Source organism: Cervus canadensis, chromosome 3, assembly GCF_019320065.1.
Source record: "Cervus canadensis isolate Bull #8, Minnesota chromosome 3, ASM1932006v1, whole genome shotgun sequence".
Taxonomy (NCBI): domain Eukaryota; kingdom Metazoa; phylum Chordata; class Mammalia; order Artiodactyla; family Cervidae; genus Cervus; species Cervus canadensis.
The window spans coordinates 6,656,480-6,681,396 of NC_057388.1; the positions used below are offsets into that span (position 1 = coordinate 6,656,480).

The 24,917-nt window shown below is 47.4% G+C and overlaps 1 protein-coding gene across 2 annotated transcripts in view; it reads right to left on the reverse strand.

Annotated features, from left to right (window-relative positions):
• The window catches only part of ABCA13 (ATP binding cassette subfamily A member 13), a 417,355-nt gene that overhangs the window by 299,553 nt on the left and 92,885 nt on the right, over window positions 1-24,917 (reverse strand). For both annotated transcript variants that reach the window (XM_043462544.1, XM_043462545.1), the window contains 4 exons: window positions 18,948-19,142; window positions 14,517-14,681; window positions 13,456-13,633; window positions 10,517-10,656 (listed from right to left, as the gene is read on the reverse strand). In XM_043462544.1, the coding sequence (XP_043318479.1) occupies window positions 10,517-10,656; window positions 13,456-13,633; window positions 14,517-14,681; window positions 18,948-19,142 (678 nt within the window). The remainder of the gene's footprint in view (window positions 1-10,516; window positions 10,657-13,455; window positions 13,634-14,516; window positions 14,682-18,947; window positions 19,143-24,917) is intronic.

Consider the following 24,917-nt stretch of genomic DNA (forward strand, 5'->3'; position numbering starts at 1 on the left):
TTATGTACGAATGTGAGAGTTGGACCTTAAAGAAGGCTGAGCACCAAAGAATTGATGCTTTTGAACTGTGGTGTTAGAGAAGACTCTTCAGAGTCCTTTGGACAGCAAAGAGATCAAGTCAATCCTAAAGGAAATCAACTCTGAATATTCACTGGAAGGACTGATGCTGAAACTGAAGCTCCATTACTTTGACCACCTGCTGCAGAGCCAACTCACTGAAAAAGGCCCTGATGCTGGGAAACACTGAAGACAAAAGGAGAAGAGGATGTCCGAGGATGCGATGGTTAGATAGCATCACTGAATCAGTGGACATGAATTTGAGGAAACTCCAGGAGATGGTGAAGGACAGGGAAGCCTGGCGTGATGCAGTCCATGGGGTCACCAAGAGTCAGACACAACTTACCAACTGAACAATAACAATGTCCAGTAGTGGGATTGCCAGGTCACATGGTAGTTTTATTCCTAGTTTGTTAAGGAATTTCCATACTGTTCTCCATTATCACCAATACTGCAAAACTGTATTTATTTATTGTTGCTGGCAGAGCAAATGAGCATAAGGTTTTTGTAAAATAATTTGGTATCGTAAAAAATATTCATAGTCACTGACCTACAAAAACCTTCCTTGCCTTTTTCTCTCAAAATGAAAGGATACTGTCCTAATGAAATAATTGAAATGAAATACAAAGCTATACCCATGAAGATGCCTCTATGTGTGTGTGTGTGTGTGAGTGTGTGCACACTCAGTCGTGTCCAACTCTTTGCAACCCTGTGGCCTATAGCCTGCCAAGCTTCTCTGTCCATGGAATTCCCCAGGCAAGAATGCTGGAGTGGGTTGCCATTTCCTTCCCCAGGGGATCTTCCTGACCCAGGGATCGAACCCACGTCCCTTGATCTCTTGAATTGGCAGGTGGATTCTTTGCCACTGAGCCACCCGGAAAGCCCCATGAAGATGCCTATGGCCACATTACTATATTTCTATATCAAAAACAGTCTAAATGCAAAGAGCTAAGATTAAAGAGAGTTTGGGAGTGCAACCACACACCTCTGAGGTCACAAGGGCACAGGTCACGCCAGCTCCGGGGCTGGAAAGAAGCGAGGGGCTCCCGCTGCTAATTCCCACAAGGAGTCCAGGCCAGGATGAAGTCACCAGCACACGGCTGCCCCTGCTGCTCCTGCCCTCCCCGCCCTGCACCTGGGCCCCACCCCCTGCTCGGCTGCTGGGGGTCTGAGCCGTAAAAGGAGGTGCAGGCTGTCCATACGCCTCCCTCCTGCCTTCACACGACCCTGAGAGATGCGGACCCACACAACGTCTGTGTCATTTACCCACCCGGGTAAGTGTGAGCCTCTTCCTAAGGATGAGCAAGTATGGGAAACACCAAGGGGCACATGAAGAGATCCTTCTGTTCAAAGGACAAGGCCGGTGTATGCATCAAAATAAAGGTCTTTATCTGGAACTGATTTAGGGTAAGACAGGAGAAAATGTATAAAGCAACCACTTTGTATTTCAAGAAACATCCAGGAGCACAGAGGAGGTGGTGGGAGGCCGTGATGACACGGGAACGACCCCACAGGAAGAGGTGCGACCCAGAGGCTGAGCACAGGCTCGGAGTCAAAGCAAAGGGGACAGACTGGGGGCTGGTCTGGAGCCATAACAGAGACCCCACTCCAGCCCTCAGAGGAGGCTAGAGACATAGAAGGAAAAGGACAAGTCAGAGACAATCAAGACAGGTGCAAGAGACCTAAGCCAGGGAGGACTCGGAACTCAGAGCAGAGAAAGGGCTAGAGAACAGGCCCAGTTATCACAGGAGGCGGAAAACCCATCACTGCTGAGTCTGCACATCTGAAGACCATTTCTGGTTTTGTTTTGTTTTGTTTTTTTAATTGAAGTATATATAAGTTACAGGTATACAATATAGTGATTCACAATTTTTAAAGATTATACTCTATTTGAGTTATTATAAAATATTGGCTATATTCCCTATGCTGTATAATATATCCGTGTAGCTTATTTTAAACATAAGAGTTTCTACCACTTACTCCCCAACCCCTATTCTGCCCCCTTCTCCCCACTGATAACCACTAGTTTGTTCTCTATATCTGTGAGTCTGCTCTTTTTTTAAAGGCTGTCTTTTTATTATTATTACTATTTGCACTGGATCTTTGCTGCTGCACAGCAGGCTGCCTCTAGGTGCAGCGAGCAGGGGCCGCTCTTCACTGCGGTTCGCAGACTTCTCACTGCGGTGGCTTCTCTTGTTGCAGAGAACAGGCTCCGGCACGCCGGCTTCAGTCGTTTTGGCTCTCGGGCTCTAGAGCACAGGCTCAGCAGTTGAGGCACATGGGTTTAGTTGTGCCTTAGTTGCTCCACAGACAACAACTACGATTCCACAGGAAGCAGACTGTTCCCGGACCAGGGATCAAACCCACATCTCCTACATCAGCAGGCAGATTCTTATCCACTGCAACACCAAGAAAATCCTGCTTCTTTTTTGTTATATTCACTAGTTTCATTCTTTTTTTTTTTTAGACTCCACATTTAAATGATATCATACAGTTCTTGTCTTTCTCCATCTGACTTACTTAGCATAAAAAACTCAACAAATCAGCAAACAAAACAGAAACACACTCAGATTCAGAGAACAAACTGGTGGTCTCCAGTGAAATAGGCAAAGGGGATTAAGAGGCACAGACTTCCTGGAGAAGCCCTCCCCACTTTAGGCGGCAGCACTGGAAACTGCTGGAAGCCTCATGGGCACCAGATGAACCGAGCAGATCAAAATAACAGCACAAAGCCAGTGATGATTAAACATCCTTGGAGTTACAGCCTACAAATGAGGCTGAGACCTGTGTGTTAAACCTAAACAACAGACTGTCTGCAAAAATGAAAGGCATTTTTTACAGTCTCTGAACGCAGCAGTCAAAATGCCCACAGTACAACTGAACATCACATGCCGCACATAGAACCAGAGAACTCACAAGCAGTCAACTGATGCCAATATTGAGACAAACCTGATGTTGGAATGATCTGGCAAGTGTTTTAAAGCTGTCATCATAGAAATGCTTCAACAAGCAATTAAAAATTATCTTGAAACAAATTAAACAGCAGAAAAATCTCAACAAGAAAATACAAGTTATTAAAAAGACAGATACGCACAGGGCAGTACAGAACTGGAAAACGCCGTAACAAGAAGTATTTTTAATTTGCCAGATGATCTCAAGTAGAGGAGCAGAAATGACAGAGGACAGGAGCAGTGAACTTGAGGACAGGAGAATACACATCAACCAGTATGAGCAAGAGGAAAAAACAGACGAGGTGGCCAGAGCTTCGGGGACCTGTAGGATAATAACAGAATGGTCCATGTTTGTATCTGAGTCCAAGAAAGATAGGAGTGGGGCCGAAAAGCTATCAGAAGGAATAATGGCTGAAAACTTCCCCAAACTGGTGAAATAGAAAACTTACAGAATCAAGAACTTGAACAAAACCTTCAGAAGGTTGTAGGGAGACCGGGAGGCTCGGAGCTCAGAGCCCCACTTGGAAGTGGGCACAATTCTCAGAAATGCCACAGCCTCAAGTCTTGTTTTCACTTCTGCCTCCTTGGGAGAAACTGCTTGGGTTCTCTTTTCACCTATCCATCACCTAATAACTGCTGGTTTTAGAAAATAGCCTCTCTTACTTACAGTTAATTTTGACTTTAAAAAAAAAAAAGAAAGATGGAGAAGGAAATGGCAACCCACTCCAGTATTCTTGCCTGGAGAATCCCATGGACGGAGGAGCCTGGTGGGCTACAGTGCACCGGGTCGCAAAGAGTCAGATACACTGAGCGACTTCACTTTCACTTTCACTTTCAACCCTCAGCTGAGACGACTTTCAGCTCTTGTGTTTGCTATTGATTGTTTTCTTGAGTTCTCAAAGACCTGTGACCATATTTTTTTTTTAAGTTGCCTGTTTTCTAATTGCATCACTTTACACACTGTTGTCTAATAATATGTGGTATTTTGAATGCCTTCTTAATTATTTTGAGCAGCCATTGCCTGTATTTTCTTAGCACCTCCTTGGTTTTCTTACGTGAACTCATCTGACAGGGAAATGCAGCTTTTTTGTTTGCCCTCTCTGCATACTGGACCGTCTGAGTCAGTGTTCTAACTAATCCCTGATGGTCTCTGAGCTATTGTTCTAACAGACTCAGTAGTTATGTGCTTCAGGAATTTTTCGGTAGAATTGATCCTGTTAGGAGACTCTTGGTGTCACCTTTGTTATCTTAAAAGCTGGTCCCTTCGCTGAGGCTCTTAATTTTTTGAAAACTTGATGCTATTTCATCTGAAAAAAAATTGGCAAGGCTATTTAAAAAATTGAGGGAAGCCATTTAAGAAATTGAAAAGTAATCGCAAACAACATTGGGTAGTTGTGACTTTCAGTTCTGTATCAGTTGAATTTTTGTGCTCTCTTCCTTGTGTACATGGTGGTTCTACTTTTCTCCAATAAAACTTTTCATTTAAAAAATAAATTAATTAATTAAAAAGAAGAAAGAAAGAGGTGACTGGGTCGCAGCTGTGGGCTTATTTTTTCTGCTCATTATTTTCGTATTTACATCACCCTGCTCCCTCCTCAGCATTCAGACTATTTGCCTATTGCTTCTAAGGGGAATGAGGCCTGAGGGACCTGGAGGAGGCCAACAAGGTTTCTGAGTCAAAGGACATGAGATGGAGGCCAGGTTGGCCAAGGACCGTGGAGAGACCCTGAGCAAACCATCTCAGCTCTGAAGCCGGGTTTACAAAGCAGCCTGGTGAAGGTGCTCGTCTCTCATGGTGCTTGGATGCGGCTGACTGTCTGTCTGTCCTGGCTCGTCCATCTCACAGCTGTCACCTTAATTAACCTGTGGCCTTGGAATCGAGGACAAAATGATGACAGTGCATAGATATCCAAGGTCTATGCGGAAGCAGCATGCATCTCGGGGGCTGGGGATTATCGAGTTTCACAGAACAGTGTATTCCCAGACCTACTGATGCTGCTTTCTCAAGGAACCATTGCTTTACAGGGCATTACATCAAACTAGTCTATTTGTAAATGTAATTACTTTTTCTCTGGGCAATTTTGCTGCGTTTTGATAAAATGTTCCATGTTGAACATTTCCACCCACCCGAGAATCTCGCTCCGGGGTGAACACTGAGGACCTATTTTCAGATGAGTGATCTGATGCCTGCAGTCAGACATTGAATGACTGTGAGTTCTGTTCCCTCCGAGGGGCTCCCTGGGGACAATCGCTGCCTCCTGGGCCCACAGTGCTCTGTGCACACACACAGTCCTGTGTACAGGGTGCATGCGCCTCCAGCTTGTGCCAGGTTCACTTGCAGACTCCAGTCCTGGGAGGCTCCCACCTCGCGGACGTCTTTCATCTTTGACAAGCAGCAGAAAGCAGAGTATTTTCATTTCTATTCAGTTAGTTAATCATCAGGCTTTATGTCCACTTAATAGTAAAAACACCAGTAGCCTCCGTCCATCTATAACCTGTGAGGCTGATTCTCATCCTCCCAAAGCTCCCCCGAAGGCATGCTGAAGGTGGATAAACACCACGCACCAATACACAAAGGCATAAAATCATGCAGAGCGTCTGTTCAGGAATCTAGTGTCCCAGGCTGATAATAGTAAAGGGTGCTGCAGGGTACAAGCTCTTTCCCACATGATAACCTAACACTGTAAATATGGCTGGTGAAAAAGCATATAGCTATGGAGTTTACAATATGCTTCCATGTACCAGCTAATGAGGGCTTCCCTGATGGCTCAGCGAAAGAATTTGCCTGTAAAGCAGGAGACACAGGAGACACGAGTTTGATTCCTGTGTGAGGAAGATCCCCTGGAGAGGAAATGGCAACCTACTCCAGTATTCTTGCCTGGAAAATCCCATGGACAGAGAAGCGTGGTGGGCTACGGTCCATGGGGTGGCAAAGAGTCAGACACGACTGAGTGACTGAGCGTGCATGCACCAGCTAATAAACGTGGGAGAGTAAACCTCACCAGCCTTCACTACATTCCGTCTGCAAAATGGGCCTACCAGCACCTGCCCACAGGCTTCCCTGATGGCTCAGTGGCACAGAATCCACCTGCCAATGCAGGAAATTCGGGCTCAGTCCCTGGGTCGGGAAGAGCCCCTGAAGGAGGAAATGGCAACCCACTCCAGTACTCTTGCCTGGAGAATCCCACGAACAGAGGAGCCTGGTGGGCTACAGTCAATGGGGTCACAAAAGTGTCGGACACGACTCAATGATTTTCAACAACAAGCACCTGCCCTACTGGGTTCTTCTGAGAAGTGAACGAGAGAGGATCTGGGAAAGTGTCCGCGATGGTTCCCGGAACCTTGGAGAAGCACGTGGTTCAATCTGCATGTGAACGTGTTAATGTGAGTGCAGAACCAGGAATGGGTGTCCACCCACACTGCCCCCACCCCCGCACCTAATCCCATCAGAAGCCCTAAGGCCAGCAGTGACCAGCCTCCCCTACCATAACCTCCCATAACCACCCATCCTGTGGGAAGCAGTCTTCTCACCATCCCCCAGCCCTGCTGTCACTGAGGATCCGTGTCCCATTTGCCCACAACCAGCTCCTCTGAGGACAGAGCTGCTCTGCTAGCATGTGCATGCCAGGGTAGGGGTACAGTGAGGTGTGCCAGAGAAATAAAACATGGGCCTTGGAGACACACAGACCTGGCCTCAGAAGTCATTACCGCCCCCTGCTGAGAGATTCTGCCATGCTGACTAACCCGAGACTCACCCGAGGAGTGAGTGAGGTCACTACTAACACCCCTCATGGGTGTGAGGGCTGGATGAGGCTCCAGCAGGGTCAGGACTACAGGCAGGAATTCCTCCCTAGTATCTCTCCCTCCACCTCCTCCCATACATACTTGATAAACTGAGACTTAACATTTAAAAGCTGATGAGCTTTGTACTTTAATTCCAGGTGCAAGCATGCTCAATTGTGTCCTACTCTTTGCGACCCTATGGACTGAGCCCACCAGGCTACACTGTCCATGGGGTTTCTAGGCAAGAATACTGAGGTGGGTTGTCATTTCCTTCTCTAGGAGCTCTGTGGGAACTCCTGACACCTCAGGAGCCCCAGGTCCCTAAGATGAAAAAGCCCACACAGGACCCGCTGTGTGGGTATCAGGTCATCCCCCCGCTCCAAGTCCACACTCAGGCCTGGTCTGAAGGACAGGGATGGCCCGTGCTGACTGGTTCGACATGAAGCTCTGCCACAGAGACAGAGCTTTCTCTAGGGGCTGCTGGAGAGGCTTCTCCCTCTTGATCTCCCTGTGGAGTCCCCCCCACCCTGGCAGGCGGCTACTCCCAGAGGCTCCCTCAGAGGCTTCTCCCCCTTGACCTCACTGTGGAGTCCCCCGCCCAGCAGGCGGCTCCTCTAGAAGCTCCCTCAGAGGCTTCCTCCTCTTGACCTCATTGTGGAACCCCCGCCCCGGCAGGCAGCTCCCCACAGAAGCTCCCTCAGAGGCTTCTCCTCTTGACCTGACTGTGGAGTCTCCCCACAGCAGACGGCTCCCCCCAGAGGCTCCCTCCTCTTGATCTCACTGTGGAGTACTGCTCCCCCCACCGGGCAGGCGGCTCCTCCAGAAGCTCCCTCAGAGGCTTCTCCCACTTGACCTCACTGTGGAGTCCCCCCCGCCCCGGCAGGCGGCTCCCTCCAGAGGCTCCCCCCAGAGGCTCCCTCAGAGGCTTCTCCCCTTGATCTCCTGTGGAGTCCCCCCCAAGGCAGGCGGCTCCCCCCAGAGCCTCCTGGTCACCCAGCCCCCACGCACCTGGCCCCCCGCACACAGCACCTTTCCAGGCTCTTCTCCGACAGCAGGGGCTGCTGCTGGCCTGGCATCTCCTTGTGGAAGACTCCCTGCTGCAGATGATGCCCCCAGGTCTGGCCTGGTCCAACCTCACTGAGAGTCACCGAGTGTAGACCTTCTCCAGCCCCCAGCATGCAGATGCCCCTGAAACCATACCAGGAAGGCTCCTGGGCGACCCAGCCACCCAGCTGGCCAGAACCACGCTCTCCCCAGGGAGGTCGGACCCCAGCCCTGGTTGGAGGCCACATCCGGTCTTGTCCCTTCCTTGGACACCCTCGTAGTCCAGCAGAGAGGCTTCGTGCTTTAAAATTCTCTTCACATCACTGACCAGCCCATCACCTTAGCACCTTGCTACAGTGGGAACACTTCCTCTTAACTCTCCCTGCTGTTACTCTTGGTCAAACCCTGACCCACAGACCAGGAAGGAAGCCTGTGGACACTGCTCTCAGAATGAATCTCTCATCACATTATTTCTGAGTTATTTCTTCAGATGTTTGTCTTCTCTCTCCCCATTGCAGGGTGAGCTCTTCAACAAGAGGATGGTCACACTAGCTGTTACAGTGCAGAATATAGCCCAGTATATAATACTATAGTGCATATAATATTGTTATCAATGATATTATGTGTAATAATACACTATAACAAAAATAAATTCTTTGTTGAATTTTTTAAATTGAATTTAAAATAAAGCTGTGATAGAGAGCCATTTTCTGTGAAATTTCTAAAATACCCACAATCCTTAAACGCTTAATGCACTGGGATTATCTGAATAACACTGGCTTTGGCTCCAGGCCCCTCTGAAGCACAGCCCTGAAAGGATGAATGCCTGAAGCCCGTCTAGATTAATGTCACTTCACTGTGAGAGCCCAGGCTTTCAGTAAATATCCTGCCAAATGGACATTCTCAAGATAAAAGCAGAAGTTATCAAGTACATTCAGAATCAGCTCAGTTCAGTCACTCAGTCGTATCCGACTCTGCGACCCCATGAACCACAGCACAGCAGGCCTCCCTGTCTATCACCAACTCCCAGAGTTTACCCATTGAGTCCATTGAGTCGGTGATGCCATCCAACCATCTCATCCTCTGTCATCCCCTTCTCCTCTTGCCCTCAATCTTTCCCAGCATCAGGGTCTTTTCAAATGAGTCAGCTCTTCACATGAGGTGGCCAACTTATTGGAGTTTCAGCTTCAGCATCAGTCCTTCCGATGAACACCCAGGACTGATCTCCTTTAGGATGGACTGGTTGGATCTCCTTGCAGTCCAAGAGACTCTCAAGAGTCTTCTCTAACACCATAGTTCAAAAGCATCAATTCTTCAGCACTCAGTTTTCTTTATAGTCCAACTCTCACATCCATACATGACCACTGGAAAAATCACAGCCTTGACTAGACAGACCTTTGTTGACAAAGTAATGTCTCTGCTTTTTAATATGCTGTCTAGGTTGGTCACAACTTTCCTTCCAAGGAGTAAGCGTCTTTTAATTTCATGGCTGCAATCACCATCTGCAGTGATTTTGGAGCCCAGAAAAATAAAGTCAGCCACTGTTTTCCCATCAGAATAAACAGTGGCAAATACAGCCCCTGAGCTGAGTCACAGGTGGGAAAGAGACTCCACATGGCAGCCATAAGGGAAAGGAAACATGAACTTGTAAAACCTACTTGGACCCAAAATAACCCAACTGCTTGGATGACTGCACACCACCACTAACTTTTCAGCTTCTAAGTTGTGAGTAGCATCTGAAGCCTGGAAGTTTAGCACTAATAGGACTGGTGATTCCTCCTCAGGTCTGACAGGCCCCATGGTCTCCTGAAGCCCCTCAAAAGTGTCTGCGGACTCATAAGCCACCGTCAGAAAAAAAGATGAGACCGCGGGAAAACACAGCACCATCATCTCAGAAGAAAGTGTAAATATGACCAATGATAAATCCTGAGTTGAACGGGGCTTCCCAGGTGGCGCTAGTGGTAAAGAACCCACCTGCCAATGCAGGAGACATAAGAGACGCGGGTTCAATCCCCGGGTCAGGAAGATCCCCTGAGAGAGCATGGCCACCCACTCCAGTATTCTTGCCTGGAGAATCCCATGGACAGAGGAGCGTGGCGGGCTACAGTCCATAGGTCACAGAGAGTCAGACATGACTGAAGCAACTTAGCATGCGCAGAAGGTAAGAAGCCTAAGGAAGGGGAAACGTGCAGAGCTCTGCAATGCCCAATCCTCCAGGGAAGGTCTCTGGCCTCTTCACCTGAGCTTGCCTGCCATTGGGCAGAGTGGGGCAGGGACCAAGGAATGAAAGTGGGGGCACCGAAGGCTCGCTGCCAACTTGGGAAACGACACGACCAGACCACGTACATGGGGTCTGACTCTCCCTTCATCGCCAGATGCCCACCTGTTCTCCACATCCTCCTGGGACCACCTGACCGGCCTCCTGTCTGATTGTTCCCCCTGCATTATTTACTCTAAATAACACCTCCTCCCCCCAAGATGTCCTCTGAGAGAACGATTCAGCACGTCTAAGCTCAACAACAAAGGGCACAGCCAAAAAAAAAAGGCAAAATGAACTGTCGTCAACATAAGAAAACTGTGTGTAATCTGAGCTATACAACAATCATGGTAAATATTTTAACAGCCTGCTCCCCACTGCACTGTTTGTATGGTCTATAACACCCTCATTTAGTCACACTCACCTTCTGAATGACTTTATTAATCTCTGGAGTGTTTGGTGTATACAGTATTTTTCCATGTAATACAGGTTTTAGGAAGGACCACACCAAAGCGCCATTTGGAGACTGCAGAATTTCCTGATAAAGCTTCAAGCAAAATGGTGCTGTCACCATTAAAAGAAAAAAAAAATGTTACTCATGATACAGGATGCCCAGGGTAACAGAATTTACTTATATAGCCATGACACCTCACTTTCAAATGAGTGGTTTATAAATACTTTTCATGGCTCAATTCTGAATTGGGGCAGTAAAGTCAGAAATAATTTTTCAGTCCCTGTCGTTAGCAGTTCTTTTCTCAAAACTTTGTTCCCATCAATGTCTTGAATGAGAAGGAAATATGATTTTCACATTTTTAAACTAAATCGTCAGTAAAGGTACCAAACAATGACAAAGACACTTGAAAATGAAAACAGTGATGTAAAAGGAATGCATCTGGTGTTTAATCTAGAAAATTTTCATTTCAACAGTCAGAGTATCAAGATAAGAATTAGGTTTTTCTCATGAAATGCTACAGGCTTTTTCATAATGCTAAAGACTTAGCTTCATGAAATGCTACAGGCTCCCCTTTGCTGCATTTATGAAGAACGACTGCACTGACTGCTTTTGTTACATTAAAGACCCTAGCTTTCACCCAGACATCAGTTCCTCATGATGGCACTCACACCTGCTACGGTGCTGGTTGGTTTCAACGGAAGGTCTACTTGACTAAGCCAATAGGTACCTAATGAAGGTGGTGCCTTTACCACGATAATGATTAGTAATCAAATATTAAAGGTTTTAAGCTAGTGATAAATGCTTCAGTATAACCCATTCTTTTACTCCCAAAGAGAACATTTAAAATGAAAATATTATCTTAGCTTTGATACCATTACCTGTAATACCCAGTATATGAAAATTACTGTTATGATAATTTTCACTCTTAGTTTCATCTTTCTAAATTCCCCATTTGAAAATAAAAGCAAATTCCTTTTATTCAATAAACACAATAAAATTGAAAGAAATAATTTCACAAAATATAAATTAAGTGCATGATTCCATAATGACTTTTTATAGCATTACGTATAGAGGTTGTTCTTCTTACTGATACTTTAACAACTTACACTTTAAATTATAAGCTTAATATTTTTAGCTTGGAAAACACATAAGAATATGAACATAAAAAGAAATCTGAAACCAAGAATCCTGACATCTGCCACTTGGGAGCCGTGTGAACTTGGGCAAGTCACTTAACCTTCTCTGAGCTTCTATTATGTCAACTGAAAAAGGAAGGTATTATTATTTCCTATGGTTAGTGTGATAATCATTTGAAATAAATGTATGAAAGAACCCAGAAAGACTGGTCCTCAGTGTTAGCTGAATGACCGAATGGATGAATGGATGGCTGGATGGATAGATGAGTGGATGCGTGGATGGATGGATGAATGGATGAACAGATGGGTAGATGGATGGTTGTATCAATGGATCAATGGAAGGATGAATGGATCCATAGTTGAGAAGATGAAAGGATAAATGGATGGATAAATGGCTGAATGACTGGATTTGATGAACAAATCAATAATCCTCAAAAAACCCATACGCAAGAAAAAAGAAGAAATGAGGATTAGTATAGGAGACAACAAAATTATTCACATTAATAGCCTTCAGTGTGTATCTACACTGCCACCCAACCACCCATCAGCTGATGAACACACCAACGCACTGTCTCTAGGGTGGCCCTGAGGACACCTTGCAGCTCCTCCTCTACAGTCCAGCTCTCTCCTTTCCCCTCGCCCCATCAACACCTCCACCCATCCCAGGCACAAGTATAGAAAGAGGTGTGGTGGGCATGGCAGACAGGGCTTCAAGGCACTCACGCCTGGTCGTGTGGACACACCCATGGTCAGGTTATCCGGGCCTGGTGCAGGGATTCTGACTTGGAGTTGATCAAAGGGGAGGTTACCTTGGCCAAACCATCAGCCAAACCCTTTAAAAGAGTCCAGAAGCCTCCCTGCCAAAGAGATGCACTGCTGTCCTTAAAGACGCAGCTACCAGGGCTCCTACCAACAACCACCTCCAACGAGACCCCAGCCCTGATCGACACTTTCACTGCGGCCTTGTCAGTCCCGACAGAGGACCCAGCTAGTCAGCGCTCAGACTATGAGACGATGAGTGTGTGTGTCCTAAACCACTGACTTGCTGTGTGGCATGGAAGAGTAATGAATACACTAGGACACCCTGGAGCATGTCCTCACAGTTAGTAGACACTCCTATTACCTCTCATAACAACCTTATGAGGCAGCTGTTAAGTTTCCATGTTAAACACAAGATGAACATGATTCAGAGACATGAAGTCACAGGACCAAAGACACACAACTTGTTGGTGGGACTGAACAGTCTAAACCTTTATCAGCCACACTTGCCCTTAGTCTGTCTTTCTGATTAAAATGCAACCACTTAAAGTGGGGCCAGGAAATCACTTTTAACTCTGCTGTTATTTGCTACTGAGCTTTATCTAGAAGGCAAGTTTGTGGCAGGCTACATACAGCTCCCCTGGCTTTGTGAGACAGCCACCCTGCAGGAACCAAAATGCTGCTCCTGGTCTCTGGGCTGGGACCTCTCACTGTCACTGGCTATCCCAGGGCCCCAAAGGGCTGGGGCTTCAGGTGCACTGGAATTTTAAGATCCAGCTCCTTGGCATCACAGGTGACAGAATTAGCCTGTGCTCAAGGGGTCTTGCAAAGCCAACTGCCAGGCCAGCATTCACTGACTTTACACTAAATGAAGGATACAGGTTGAACAGTGGAACAGGAAATTCTTGGCAAGTATGTACCCATTTTCCACACAGACTGAGTATCTTGTACAAAGCAGGGCTAATTATCAAAATGCAAATTAATCTAAACACATATGGATTACTGTTTTCTTACTTGAATCTTCAGGAATGTTGAATTTCTCTTTGTCCTCTCCTAAGAGTTCATTAACTCTAGGCAAGTTAAGAAAGGTGTCAGAGCTGCTGAAGAAAGGCGCTTGGTCCTTGCAAACCATCTTCATCAAAGATTGGAAAGAACCAATGGCTGAACTTCTGGCCTGGTTACTCTGTGAAGCCTGAGAACAAAAGAAAAATAAATCCCAGGCAAACAGTGGCTTAGAGTGACTTCCTCACAGGCTCCTGAGCCTGCCATCCCTCCTCCAAAGGAACACAAGAGATTGTCACCACGTCAAAGCTATGGTATCTGAGCTTTAGTCTTTTCTGTCCTTGATTTTGCTGGTCTATATGAAGAGACAAATGTCATACACACACATAAATTATTAATCAATAAATATCACTAACTCAGACTAATCAATAGTATGAATATGTGTCTCTACAACCAAATTTCCCAGATGCCTGAGGGTCATCAAAGCAGCCCTCAGCTGATGATGAACCCGAGTAAAGACTCCAAGGTAGGTCCAAGGACACACCACCTGCCCCTCACCCTTCCCCCCCACCCACAAGCCCCCACACAACCCCCTCCCCACCATTTCATTCCAGGCAGACAGAGTCCAAGCAAAACGAACCTCAGGATACTAACCTCACTGGACTTTGTGTTTGTATTTGCGATATGTAATCTGTAAGCCAGTTATTTGTGTGCAAATAAATGTATTAAGGTTTTTGAAAGCAATGTATTCTCTGAGAAGCTAAACAAACCCCCGGAATTTCATTTGTGTGGATGATCAATTCTGTGATTTCTTCGGTCACAGAAAACACACGTGCGTGGATGGATGTGCATCCCTGGCGTCTGGTTCTTCGGATTTTGAAGGACACTTCAGGCTTTGCTCTTCATCATGATGTCATGACACTGCTGCCTCCAGAACCACTAAGAGGTCCCCTCAGCCCCATGCTTGGTCATCAATGCACATTTCAGATGTTAGAAGAGAAAGAAAAACAAAGACGCAAACACAAAGACACAGTGAATCCACACCTTTCCCGAGGCCAAGATCAAACACCCACCTGCTGGAAGTCGGGTGCATCCAGCAAAGCAGTGATCTTAAATTCATGGAGGAATGCAGGAAGGCGCTCGAGGACGCGGCCAGCTCTGGGAAGCAGGTGGCTGAGGCTGGACACGACGTCCAGCAGGGCGCTCAGCAGGGTGCTGGCTTCAGCAGGAAGCAGAGTCTCAAAGGAAACACAACACGACATAACCAACGCTGGACCTGGGACCTCTCAAGCCTCATTGGTACAGTGAAGGGAGTGAAGAGTGTTCTTTGATTTTATTCTCTTGAGCCTGGGAGACACCTCTGTTGTGCCCTATGAGGTCCTCTCTCTCAGCTCCATTTCTGGAGCACACTCTACCGCCCCGGGATTGTCAGCACGTAAAGCAGGGGCAGATGTGACCTATTGTTAAAATTCAAATCACTTTCAAAATTCTTCTTTCTAGTACTTTTCTGGTGGTCCAGTGGTTAAGACTCCATACTTCTGCACATGGGAAGGATTTGATCCCTGGTGGGGGACCTAGGATCCCATCTGCCACGTGGCCAAAAATAAACAAATGAATAAATAAAACAATCAGTGCATGTGTGCTAAGTCACTTCAGGCGTGTCTTACTCTTTACAACCCTATGGACTGGAGCCCACCAGGCTCCTCTGTCCATGGGATTCTCCAGGCAAGAATATTGGAGTGGGTTGCCATGCCCTCCTCCAGGGAATCTTTCCAACCCAGGGATTGAACCTGCATCTCTTACATCTCCTACATTGGCAGGCAGGTTCTTTACCACTAGCACCACCTGGGAAGCCCAAAATAGTTCGAATCTGCATTTAAAGGTTGAGTCTTAACCTTGAATACTCACATTTACAAAAGAATTGAATAATTAAGCGTCCAATTTAAGAGGTTAGAAAATGAGCAACAAAATTACCCCTAAAGAGATCAAAAAAGGAGATATTTAATAATAATGATAAAAGCAGAAATTAATGAATTGGGAAACAACAGCAAAAATGATAGAACTAAAAAACATTTTTTTTAGTCTAAAAAAAAATTTCTGTCTTTGGGGTGCCCTGAGTGGAAATTCAAGGAGAGGGTCAAAATGAAACAGTTGTTACACGTGAGACAGTTTCCATTTACCCACTGCCTCCCTGGGTCACAGCACACACATCCCTTCCAGTTCTCCTCACCCCTGCAGGCTAAGTGCTGGGGCTGGTTGTGTGGGTGAAGAACCTGAGTTCAGAGAGATGCAAGGGCTCCCACTGCACCACAGCTGGATGATCAGGGCCAGGACTGCAACCTGGGTGCTTTAGAGACATCAGCGTCTCCTTACCCTGGAACCCACCGTGCCGTCACCACTGACATGCTCTGCACTTGACTTATGAACGGCATCCTCTCGGTTCGGGGATGCAAAGTCCATGGAGGCAGGGATTTTTGCCTGTCGTGGTCACTGATGTGGCCACAGGGGCTATAACAGCCTTTGGCAATACTGGTTGGTTAGCACACGGAGCTCTACTCAATGTTTTGTAATAATCTACAAGGATATTTGCCCTTTCCTATAAGGGGAAGGAGAAGGCAATGGCACCCCACTCCAGTACTCTTGGCTGGAAAATCCCATGGACGGAGGAGCCTGGTAGGCTGCAGTCCATGGGGTCGCTAAGAGTCGGACACAACTGAGCGACTTCACTTTTGCTTTTCACTTTCAAGCATTGGAGAAGGAAATGGCAACCCACTCCAGTATTCTTGCCTGGAGAATCCTAGGGACGGGGGAACCTGGTGGGCTGCCGTCTATGGGGTCGCACAGAGTCAGACACGACTGAAGCGACTTAGCAGCAGCAGCGGCAGCAGCATAAGGGGGAAGGAGCTTCCTGGGTGGCTCAGTGGTAAAGAATCTGCCTGCAGTGCTGGAGATGCAGAAGACTTGGGTTTGACCCCTGGGTTGGGAAGATCCCCTGGAGGAGGGCATGGCAAGCCACTCCAGTATTCTCACCTGGAGAATCCCATGGACAGAGGAGCCTGGTGGGCTATAGTCCATAAGGTCGCAAAGAGTCAGGCACAACTGAAATGACTGAGCACACACATAAAAGGGGAAAGAATCTGAAAAAATAGTTATGCATGTCTAAGTGAATCACTATGCTACATATCTGAAACTAACACAATACTATAAACCAACTACAATTTAAAAGGTTAAAAATTTTTTTAAAAGATTGTCATGGGACTTCCCTGGCAATCCAGTGGTTAAGACTTTGCCTTCCAATGCAAGGGTGTGGGTTCATTCCCTGGTCAGGGGGACTAAGATCCCACATGCCTTATGGCCAAAACACCAAAACAGAAAACAGAAACAATACTGCAGCAAAATTCAGTAAAGATTTTAAAATGGTCCAGATAAAAAAAAAAAAGGTTTTTTGAAGACTGTGTTAGGAGAAAATGTCAATGAACAAACAAATAAATAAACAAAAATTTCCCAAAAATACCAGTCTCTGGATGAAGGGGGAAGTCAGCAAACACGGCCTCTTCGCACAGAGGTGGAGGCGTCACAGGAGGTTTGCAGACTCAGGCCTCGGCCCCTAACAATTCTGCTCCTGCCACAAGGCTGCTGGCTCTGCCCCTGACCCGCGGGACACAAGTCCCACTCTGTCCCTCACACACTCTCTCTGCTCAGAACACAGCGACTGTCCTCAGTTAAGGCAACAGAGACACCTTGGACAGGAGCAAAGGCAGTGCAGGCTCTTGTCACATTTCCACCGGCCTTCCTAACCGCGGCTGCACCTGAGAAGTTGCCCTCGAGGACACTGGCTGCTGGGCGTGGCCGGACTTGAGACCCAGCACCTATGGGCCAGAGGAACACACTGGACATTAACCGCAAATGGTGTTTTGTGAAATGCACCTTAGCTTCGCTGTCAGTCGAGAGGCCCGGGGCATAGGCTGAGCCTACTGATGCCTGGGCTTGGTGTGGCTCCCATGTGCGTCCATGGGGCTCTAACACCCGGAGCATCACCATGGACCAACAGGCTTCCCTGGAGCCGGGCATCTAGAAGGAGCTGGTGTTACTAACAGTGGTGTCGATTTCATGGTGTCTGGGAGAGCGACTCCAACCCAGTATTTCATCCTTATGGCTCTTGTCAAAGTAATTGTCTGGGCCCGAGAAGCACCAGTTTCAAATCGGTCGCTTCCATGTGCGTGAGAGAGCTGGCCTCCGCCGGGTAGCACGTTTCCCAACGTGCCCGTGGCACAGTGAAGACAGACGTGCTGAGGACAGGACCCGCCCACCAGCATGTGAGCTGGAGGCCTGGACACACCTCGATGGGGGCGGCCCCACCAGTCATGGAGACATTCAGGACACAACCATTCTCAGGCCTGTGGGCTTGAAGTGAAAATTCTGAAATGTTCAGAATTAATTCTCTTTCTGAGAGTTATTCTTTGTTCTGTGTGTGTGTGTGTGTGTGTGTGTGTGTGTAATCCAACATCCACCCACTGGATTCTTGGAGTTACCGAAAAGAGGGAGGCCACGAAGGAAACACGACTGGACTGCAAATCTGCCTTTTCCTAAGCCCAAAATTGTCCTTTGGGATGTGGAGCACCTAAAGCCACTGTGCTAACTCTGATTGGCCCAGATGTCGGCTGATCTCCCTGGGGAGAAACTTGGAGCAAGACCCGCCCCTAGAGGTCAAGGGTGAAGGGCCTGGAAACATAAACAGAGTGGAGGCCGGAAGATGAAGACGTTCTAGAAGAAGTAGGACCAAGAGCGCAAGATCGAGGCCATAAGCCATGTGTGTGCAATCCCTCGGGCATAACTCCTGTGTGTAGAGGATGACTGGGCTCCCCCGGGCAGCTGTCCCCACGGTTACCTTCAGCTCCTTCTCGCTCACACTATAACCCTCGGTTCCTCCCATCTCCCTCCCCTCACCTGCTGGGAGTGGGCAGGTAACAAGCTGGTTCACACAGGAAGGGGCTGCCCCATGCCCCCACCATCTGCACACCTTCTCCTGGACAGGCCCCGGCAGAGGTGGGCATGTCCCCTCATGGGACACAGTCCATGTGCCCCAGGATGTAACAGGGGGCAGAGGAGGTCATGGCCAAGGCAGGGGAGTGGCTCTGACTCCAAGGGGCCACTGGGGGTGACGGGCAGCAGAACCCAGCCTCCCGGACAAAGTCAGACCAGTGCCCACCAAAGAGGAGGGAGCAGGTGCTAAGCTCGGGTGGTGATTCTGTTCACTGGTCCTTCCCACTGAGCACAATGACTGCCACCAATGCTGCGCCAAACGTCCTGACAGGCCTAACCGCAAGGACCCCAGAAAGTCTCCTGAGCAACCCTTGGCTCCGAGACCCCCACCCAGAGGTGGTGCCCAGGGGGCGCGGGGACAGGCCAAGGCTGTGAAGTCTGCACCTGCCTTGCTGGCCCTGATGCACCCACACCGGCCCCTCACGCTGCCCAAGCCAGGCCAGCACCCGTCTTCCCCTTACTTTGTAAACGAAGTTCCGCAGGTCCAGGTTGCGAGCCAACACCACAATCACGGAAAACACCTGGGCCCTGGGCAGGCCACACAGCTCCCTCACTGCAGACTCGGACTTTCCGTCTTCAGGGAACTGGAGCAGGAGCCGAAGAACGTCCCTGTTGCAGCTTCCAGACAAAGCCACTGTCAGGGCGCTGGACAGCACCTGTCGAAGCATGAGGGTTGGACGTGACTACGCCTGAGACGTGCAGCCCCCGGACTCAGAACTCCCCCAGAGACGAGACCTTGGAAAGCCCATTCTCCCAAGACACTGAGGCTTTACCTGCACTGTCATGGATTCCCCAAACTCTGTTCTACTTTAAACATTATGAATGAAAAGGTTTCTAAAATGTGCACATAATCCCCTGAAGCTGTATGCAACAGAGAGATGACTTGGGGCCTTCAGGCCCCCAGCTGCCTCCCGCCCTCCACCCCAGATGCTCTCAGAAGTCATATCTGTGTCTCTCCCTCTGACAGTGAGTCTTAGCCTTTGCTCTCAGGTTATCAGTTTTTTTTATTTTTCATTGCTATCAGTGTGAACTATTTTTTCTCCTCCATCTCCAATTGGAAAACAGATTTCCAAGCCAGTTATCATTTTTGACAAGAAAAAGCAAACAGAATGAGAAGCAGGGCCTGGGGACAGCTGTGCTGCCCCTGGGCACACTGCTGTTCCCTCTGTGAGAGGGCCGGGGCTGCGTCTCCGCCTGGGAATGAATTCCGGTTAATGATCTTCCGGTTAATGTGACAAATTATAAAGCAGAATTTAAAACAAGCAGCAGACTTCCTGTTGTGTTCATACCCTGATGGCTGCGATTACTGCAAAACGTTCCAACCAAGTGGGACCCTCTGTGAACAAGAGGTACTGTTCCCTTACTAGGAGCCTTGATGGAGAGCTCATCAGATGCTTTCAGGTAATGCCATAGAGAGACCCCAAAATCATTAAGAAGTAGAATGACAGATTAATGGGGGTTCTCCAGAGAAACAGAAACTATAGGATGTGCATCTTCCAGGAGATTTTTTTAAGGAACTGGCTCACTCAGTTGTAAGGGCTTGGCAAGACCACACTCTGCAGGGTGGGCTAGCATCAGGGAAGCCCAGGGACAAGTCACTGTGGCAGATTAGCCCCAGGAGCCATCTGGAGGCAGAACTCCCCCTTCCCCGGGAAGCCTCTGTCTTTTCACTTAGTTCTTCAACTGACTGGATGAGGCCCACCCACAGTACAAAGAGTAGTCTGCTCAAGACTGGACTTGAAGGAGATCAAACCAGCCAGTTCTAAAGGAAATCAACCCTGAATACTCATTGGAAAGACTGATGCTAAAGCTGAAGCTCCAACACGTTGGCCACCTGATGCAAAGAGCTGACTCACTGGAAAAGACCCTGATGCTGGGAAAGGTTGAGGGCAGGAGGAAAAGGGGGCAACAGAGGATGAGATGGTTGGATGGTGTCATTGATTCAATGGACATGAGTTTGAGCAAGCTCGGGGAGATGGTGAGGGACAGGGAAGCCTAGCATGCTGCAGTCCATGAGGCTGCAAAGATCAAACACAACTGAGCAACTGAACAACAACAAACATCTGCACAAAGTCTACAGATTCCGATGTTAATCTCATCTAAAAAATAACTTCACAGGGACACTTAGATTGCTATCTGGCCAAATATCTGGGTACTGTGGCCTAGCCTTATAGACATATAAAACTATCATATCTGGGAAGACCCAGAGGAATCGGGTGGAGAGGGAGGTGGGAGGGGGGATCGGGATGGGGAATACGTGTAAATCTATTGTTGATTCATGTCAATGTATGACAAAACCCACTGCAAAAATAAATAAAAAAAAAAACTAACCATCACAAACAGAGAGAGAATTTAATATGCTGATGGACATTTTGAATCTTTGAGAGAGATGTTGCTTTCATGCCTAATTAACCAAAAGCGCTTTTTCCACAGGGGACTTATGAGGCACAGATGTACCTTGGGAAAGATTTTCTTGTTCCACTGTTTCCATCATGGTCTCTAAGGGAAGGTTCATGCCTCTGGTTGAAAGAGGGTTTCAAAGAGGGGTTGGGCAGAATATTGGAAATAAAAGCAAAACTAAACAAATGGGACCTAATGAAACTTAAAAGCTTTTGCACTACAAAGGAAACTATAAGTAAGGTGAAAAGACAGCCCTCAGATTGGGAGAAAATAATAGCAAATGAAGAAACAGACAAAGGATTAATCTCAAAAATATACAAGCAACACTTGAAGCTCAATTCCAGAAAAATAAATGACCCAATCCAAAAATGGGCCAAAGAACTAAACAGACATTTCTCCAAAGAAGACATACAGATGGCTAACAAACACATGAAAAGATGCTCAACATCACTCATTATCAGAGAAATGCAAATCAAAACCACAATGAGGTACCATTACACGCCAGTCAGGATGGCTGCTATCCAAAAGTCTACAAGCAATAAATGCTGGAGAGGGTGTGGAGAAAAGGGAACCCTCTTACACTGTTGGTGGGAATGCAAACTAGTACAGCCACTATTGGAGAACAGTGTGGAGATTTCTTAAAAAACTGGAAATAGAACTGCCATATGACCCAGCAATCCCACTTCTGGGCATACACACTGAGGAAACCAGATCTGAAAGAGACACGTGCACCCCAATGTTCATCGCAGCACTGTTATAATAGCCAGGACATGGAAGCAACCTAGATGCCCATCAGCAGATGAATGGATAAGGAAGCTGTGGTACATATACACCATGGAATATTACTCAGCCATTAAAAAGAATTCATTTGAACCAGTCCTAATGAGATGGATGAAGCTGGAGCCCATTATACAGAGTGAAGTAAGCCAGAAAGATAAAGAACATTACAGCATACTAACACATATATATGGAATTTAGAAAGATGGTAACAATAACCCTATATGCAAAAAGGAAAAAGAGACACAGAAATACAGAACAGACTTTTGAACTCTGTGGGAGAATGTGAGGGTGGGATATTTCAAAAGAACAGCATGTATACTATCTATGGTGAAACAGATCACCAGCCCAGGTGGGATGCATGAGACAAGTGCTCTGGCCTGGTGCACTGGGAAGACCCAGAGGAATCGGGTGGAGAGGGAGGTGGGAGGGGGGATCGGGATTGGGAATACATGTAAATCCATGGCTGATTCATATCAATGTATGACAAAACCCACTGGAAAAAAATAATAATAAAAAATATATATATATATAATTTACTTTACATTTATTTAGAAAAAAAAACAAAGAGGGGTTGGGGAGTAATGCACATCCACCCTTCGCTTTGATTAGGGAAGCCCCTCTTTGGCCAGTTCTGTAAAACAGACTTCCATGGAAGTTCTCCTTGAGTTGGGATCACTGCACCTGGTCTCATGTGGACACCAACCGGAACCAGCTGGTGAGGGTCCCTCTGCATCATCTCAGCATCAAGCGTGGTCCCCAAGCAGGATCATATTCCATGCTTCTCTTAGCCCCAAAGCCAACATTTGTCTTAAAACTTGTATACATGTCTTTCAACCAATGCGGAGGTCCCAGGGGCTGCCTTCATGCAGAAACCTCACGGCCACCCCACACACAGGAACAGCACCTTGCATTGTGTTTGCTTCCATGCCTGCTCTGTGCTTCCCTACTTCATTCTTTATCTTTGTTTTCAATTTTACTGTGACCACTTTCCCTGCTCAAAAGGCACCTGAAACAGGCAGGGAGTAAGAAAAACAGAGAAAATACTCAGTTTTGTTGGCCTTGGAATATCATGGGTGAAACCATTTTAGAGTCAGTCATCTTTCAGCTCAGACTGGTCCAGGCAGTTTAATTAAACATGTGGACGCCAAGTTGCCAGCACCTTTCCTATGTGTCCGCATCTGGCTTGGAAAACTTCAGGGAGCCAGGGGTCCAGGGCAGCCCACTACTGCGATCCAAGCACACAGGCACACACTCAGTGAGACATCATTCATGTTCACAGACTCCCTATAAAAGTGGAAGTGATCACCAGGAGAGATATTTGCATTTTAAGCAGGAGCTTGTTTCCTGGGATCTGCCAAAACCCTAACTGTACTCAGAGCAGCAGTTCAGAGGTGGGTTTGCACAGCTGGTAATTTCAGACTTAGAGGCGCACAGAAACATTGCGAGGAATCTGTTCTCAGCCTAACTGTGACAGAAGTCCCGACAGTGACCGGGAAGGATGGGAACATCACGGGAGGTGACCGGGCCACCTCCGCGTTTGTCAAAGCAAAGAAGTGGGGTTGGATGCTAAGCACCAGTTTCTATAGGACAGACAGGAGCTGCGGCCTGGCTCCCGGGTCCCATCAGGCTCGGATCTGCCTGCACAATGAAAGGCCTGGATGGGGTGCGATGAGAGGGCAGGAGATGGCTCTGAGACCGTCGGGAAGGGCTGCAGCCACACACAGTGGGAAGACCGTGGGAGGACTCAGGAAGGATCCAGAATAAGGCAACTCCAACTCCTCCTGCGTGACCTCCCAGAGGTCATTATCCGTCTGAGCAAAAGAGACAATAACAAGACCCAAAAGTGCTCCAAAGGGAGAAGCAAATGAGATCATTATAAATGACACACAGCCCAGTGACATCCATTATAGCTGACACGAGGCTAACAGCAAAAACAGAGCTTGACTTACTGGAATGTGAAGAAAGATGTGTAAGAAGTAGATGGGTTTATTGATTGAAAAGTAATGAATTTAAGAACGAGAGTTAAATTAGTGAATTCCTTCTTTGCTCCCATACTCCCAGGAAAAGTCTGTGGGCCAGCATCAAGCCCCCCGTCCTGTCCAGAGGTGGCAGTAAGGGGGAGGGCCTGCCCCCAAGACAGTCACCCGCCAGCTGCAGGCCTGGTGGGAAACTCACTCCCCACCCAGGACTCCCACCCCAGCCCTTCCTCAGGACCCTCTCCTCCCAGGGCTTCAGACAGTATAACATTCTATTACCAAGAGTGTTTTCGAAGCCAAGAAGAAAGTTAAAACCACCTTAGCTTTATCTCTTAAAGTAAACTTTAGAAATGACTGGCAGATAATAGTCCTGGTGTGCATTCTGATCCTGGGTTAGCCACGAGCCCTTTAAGAATATGACAATTGCTAAAACCATCCGGATCAATACAAAGTCATTTTCTTTCGAAGGCAGAGTTATTAGACTAGTATGTTATCAGGGCACTAATGGTAAAGAACCCTCCTGCCCAATGCAGGAGACATAAGAGATGCAGGTTTGATCCCTGGGTCAGGAAGATCCCTGGAGGAGCACGTGGCAACCCACTCCAATATTCTTGCCTGGAGAATCCCATGGACAAAGGAGCCTGGTGGGCTACGGTCCATGGGGTTGCAAAGAGTTGGTCATGACTGAAGTGACTTAACACACACGCACACACGCAAGTTAGCAGTTGTGCTACAGCGGGTTTAAGAGCCCGAACTGTTAAACAGGTGTGGGCTGGCGCCTCCTCAGGTCACAAGCATCTTTCTACATTAATAACACGAATGAAAATATAGAAGGTGTGGTCTTCTCCTTTGTGACTGGCCATGTTGAGAGGCAAATGACATTCTGCAAAGTAGATCAGGACTGAAAACACCTTGATGGTTAGAATAACTGGCCGGAACCAGTAAGAAATACTTTTTGTAGAAATTAATGCAATCAAGCTTAAGACTTAGGCTTAAAGATATTTACATAAGTGTGAGTAATGAAAGAGAGGCCCCATTAGAAGGGGCCATTCAATGCTTTTGTTTCTTTACTGGCAGTGAGGGTCTGAAGTTCCCCAAGTTAAAAGGACCTTATGTAAGCTCCAGTCTGAAGCCACGGGGGTGGGGTTACCTGCAGGCACAGCGAGCAGCAGCTCCCTCAGGTAAGATGCTCTGTGGCTGGCAGTGCCTTTTTTTTCAATATTATTTACTATTGATGCATTTGAATGCACCAGGTCTTAGCTGCAGCACTCAAGA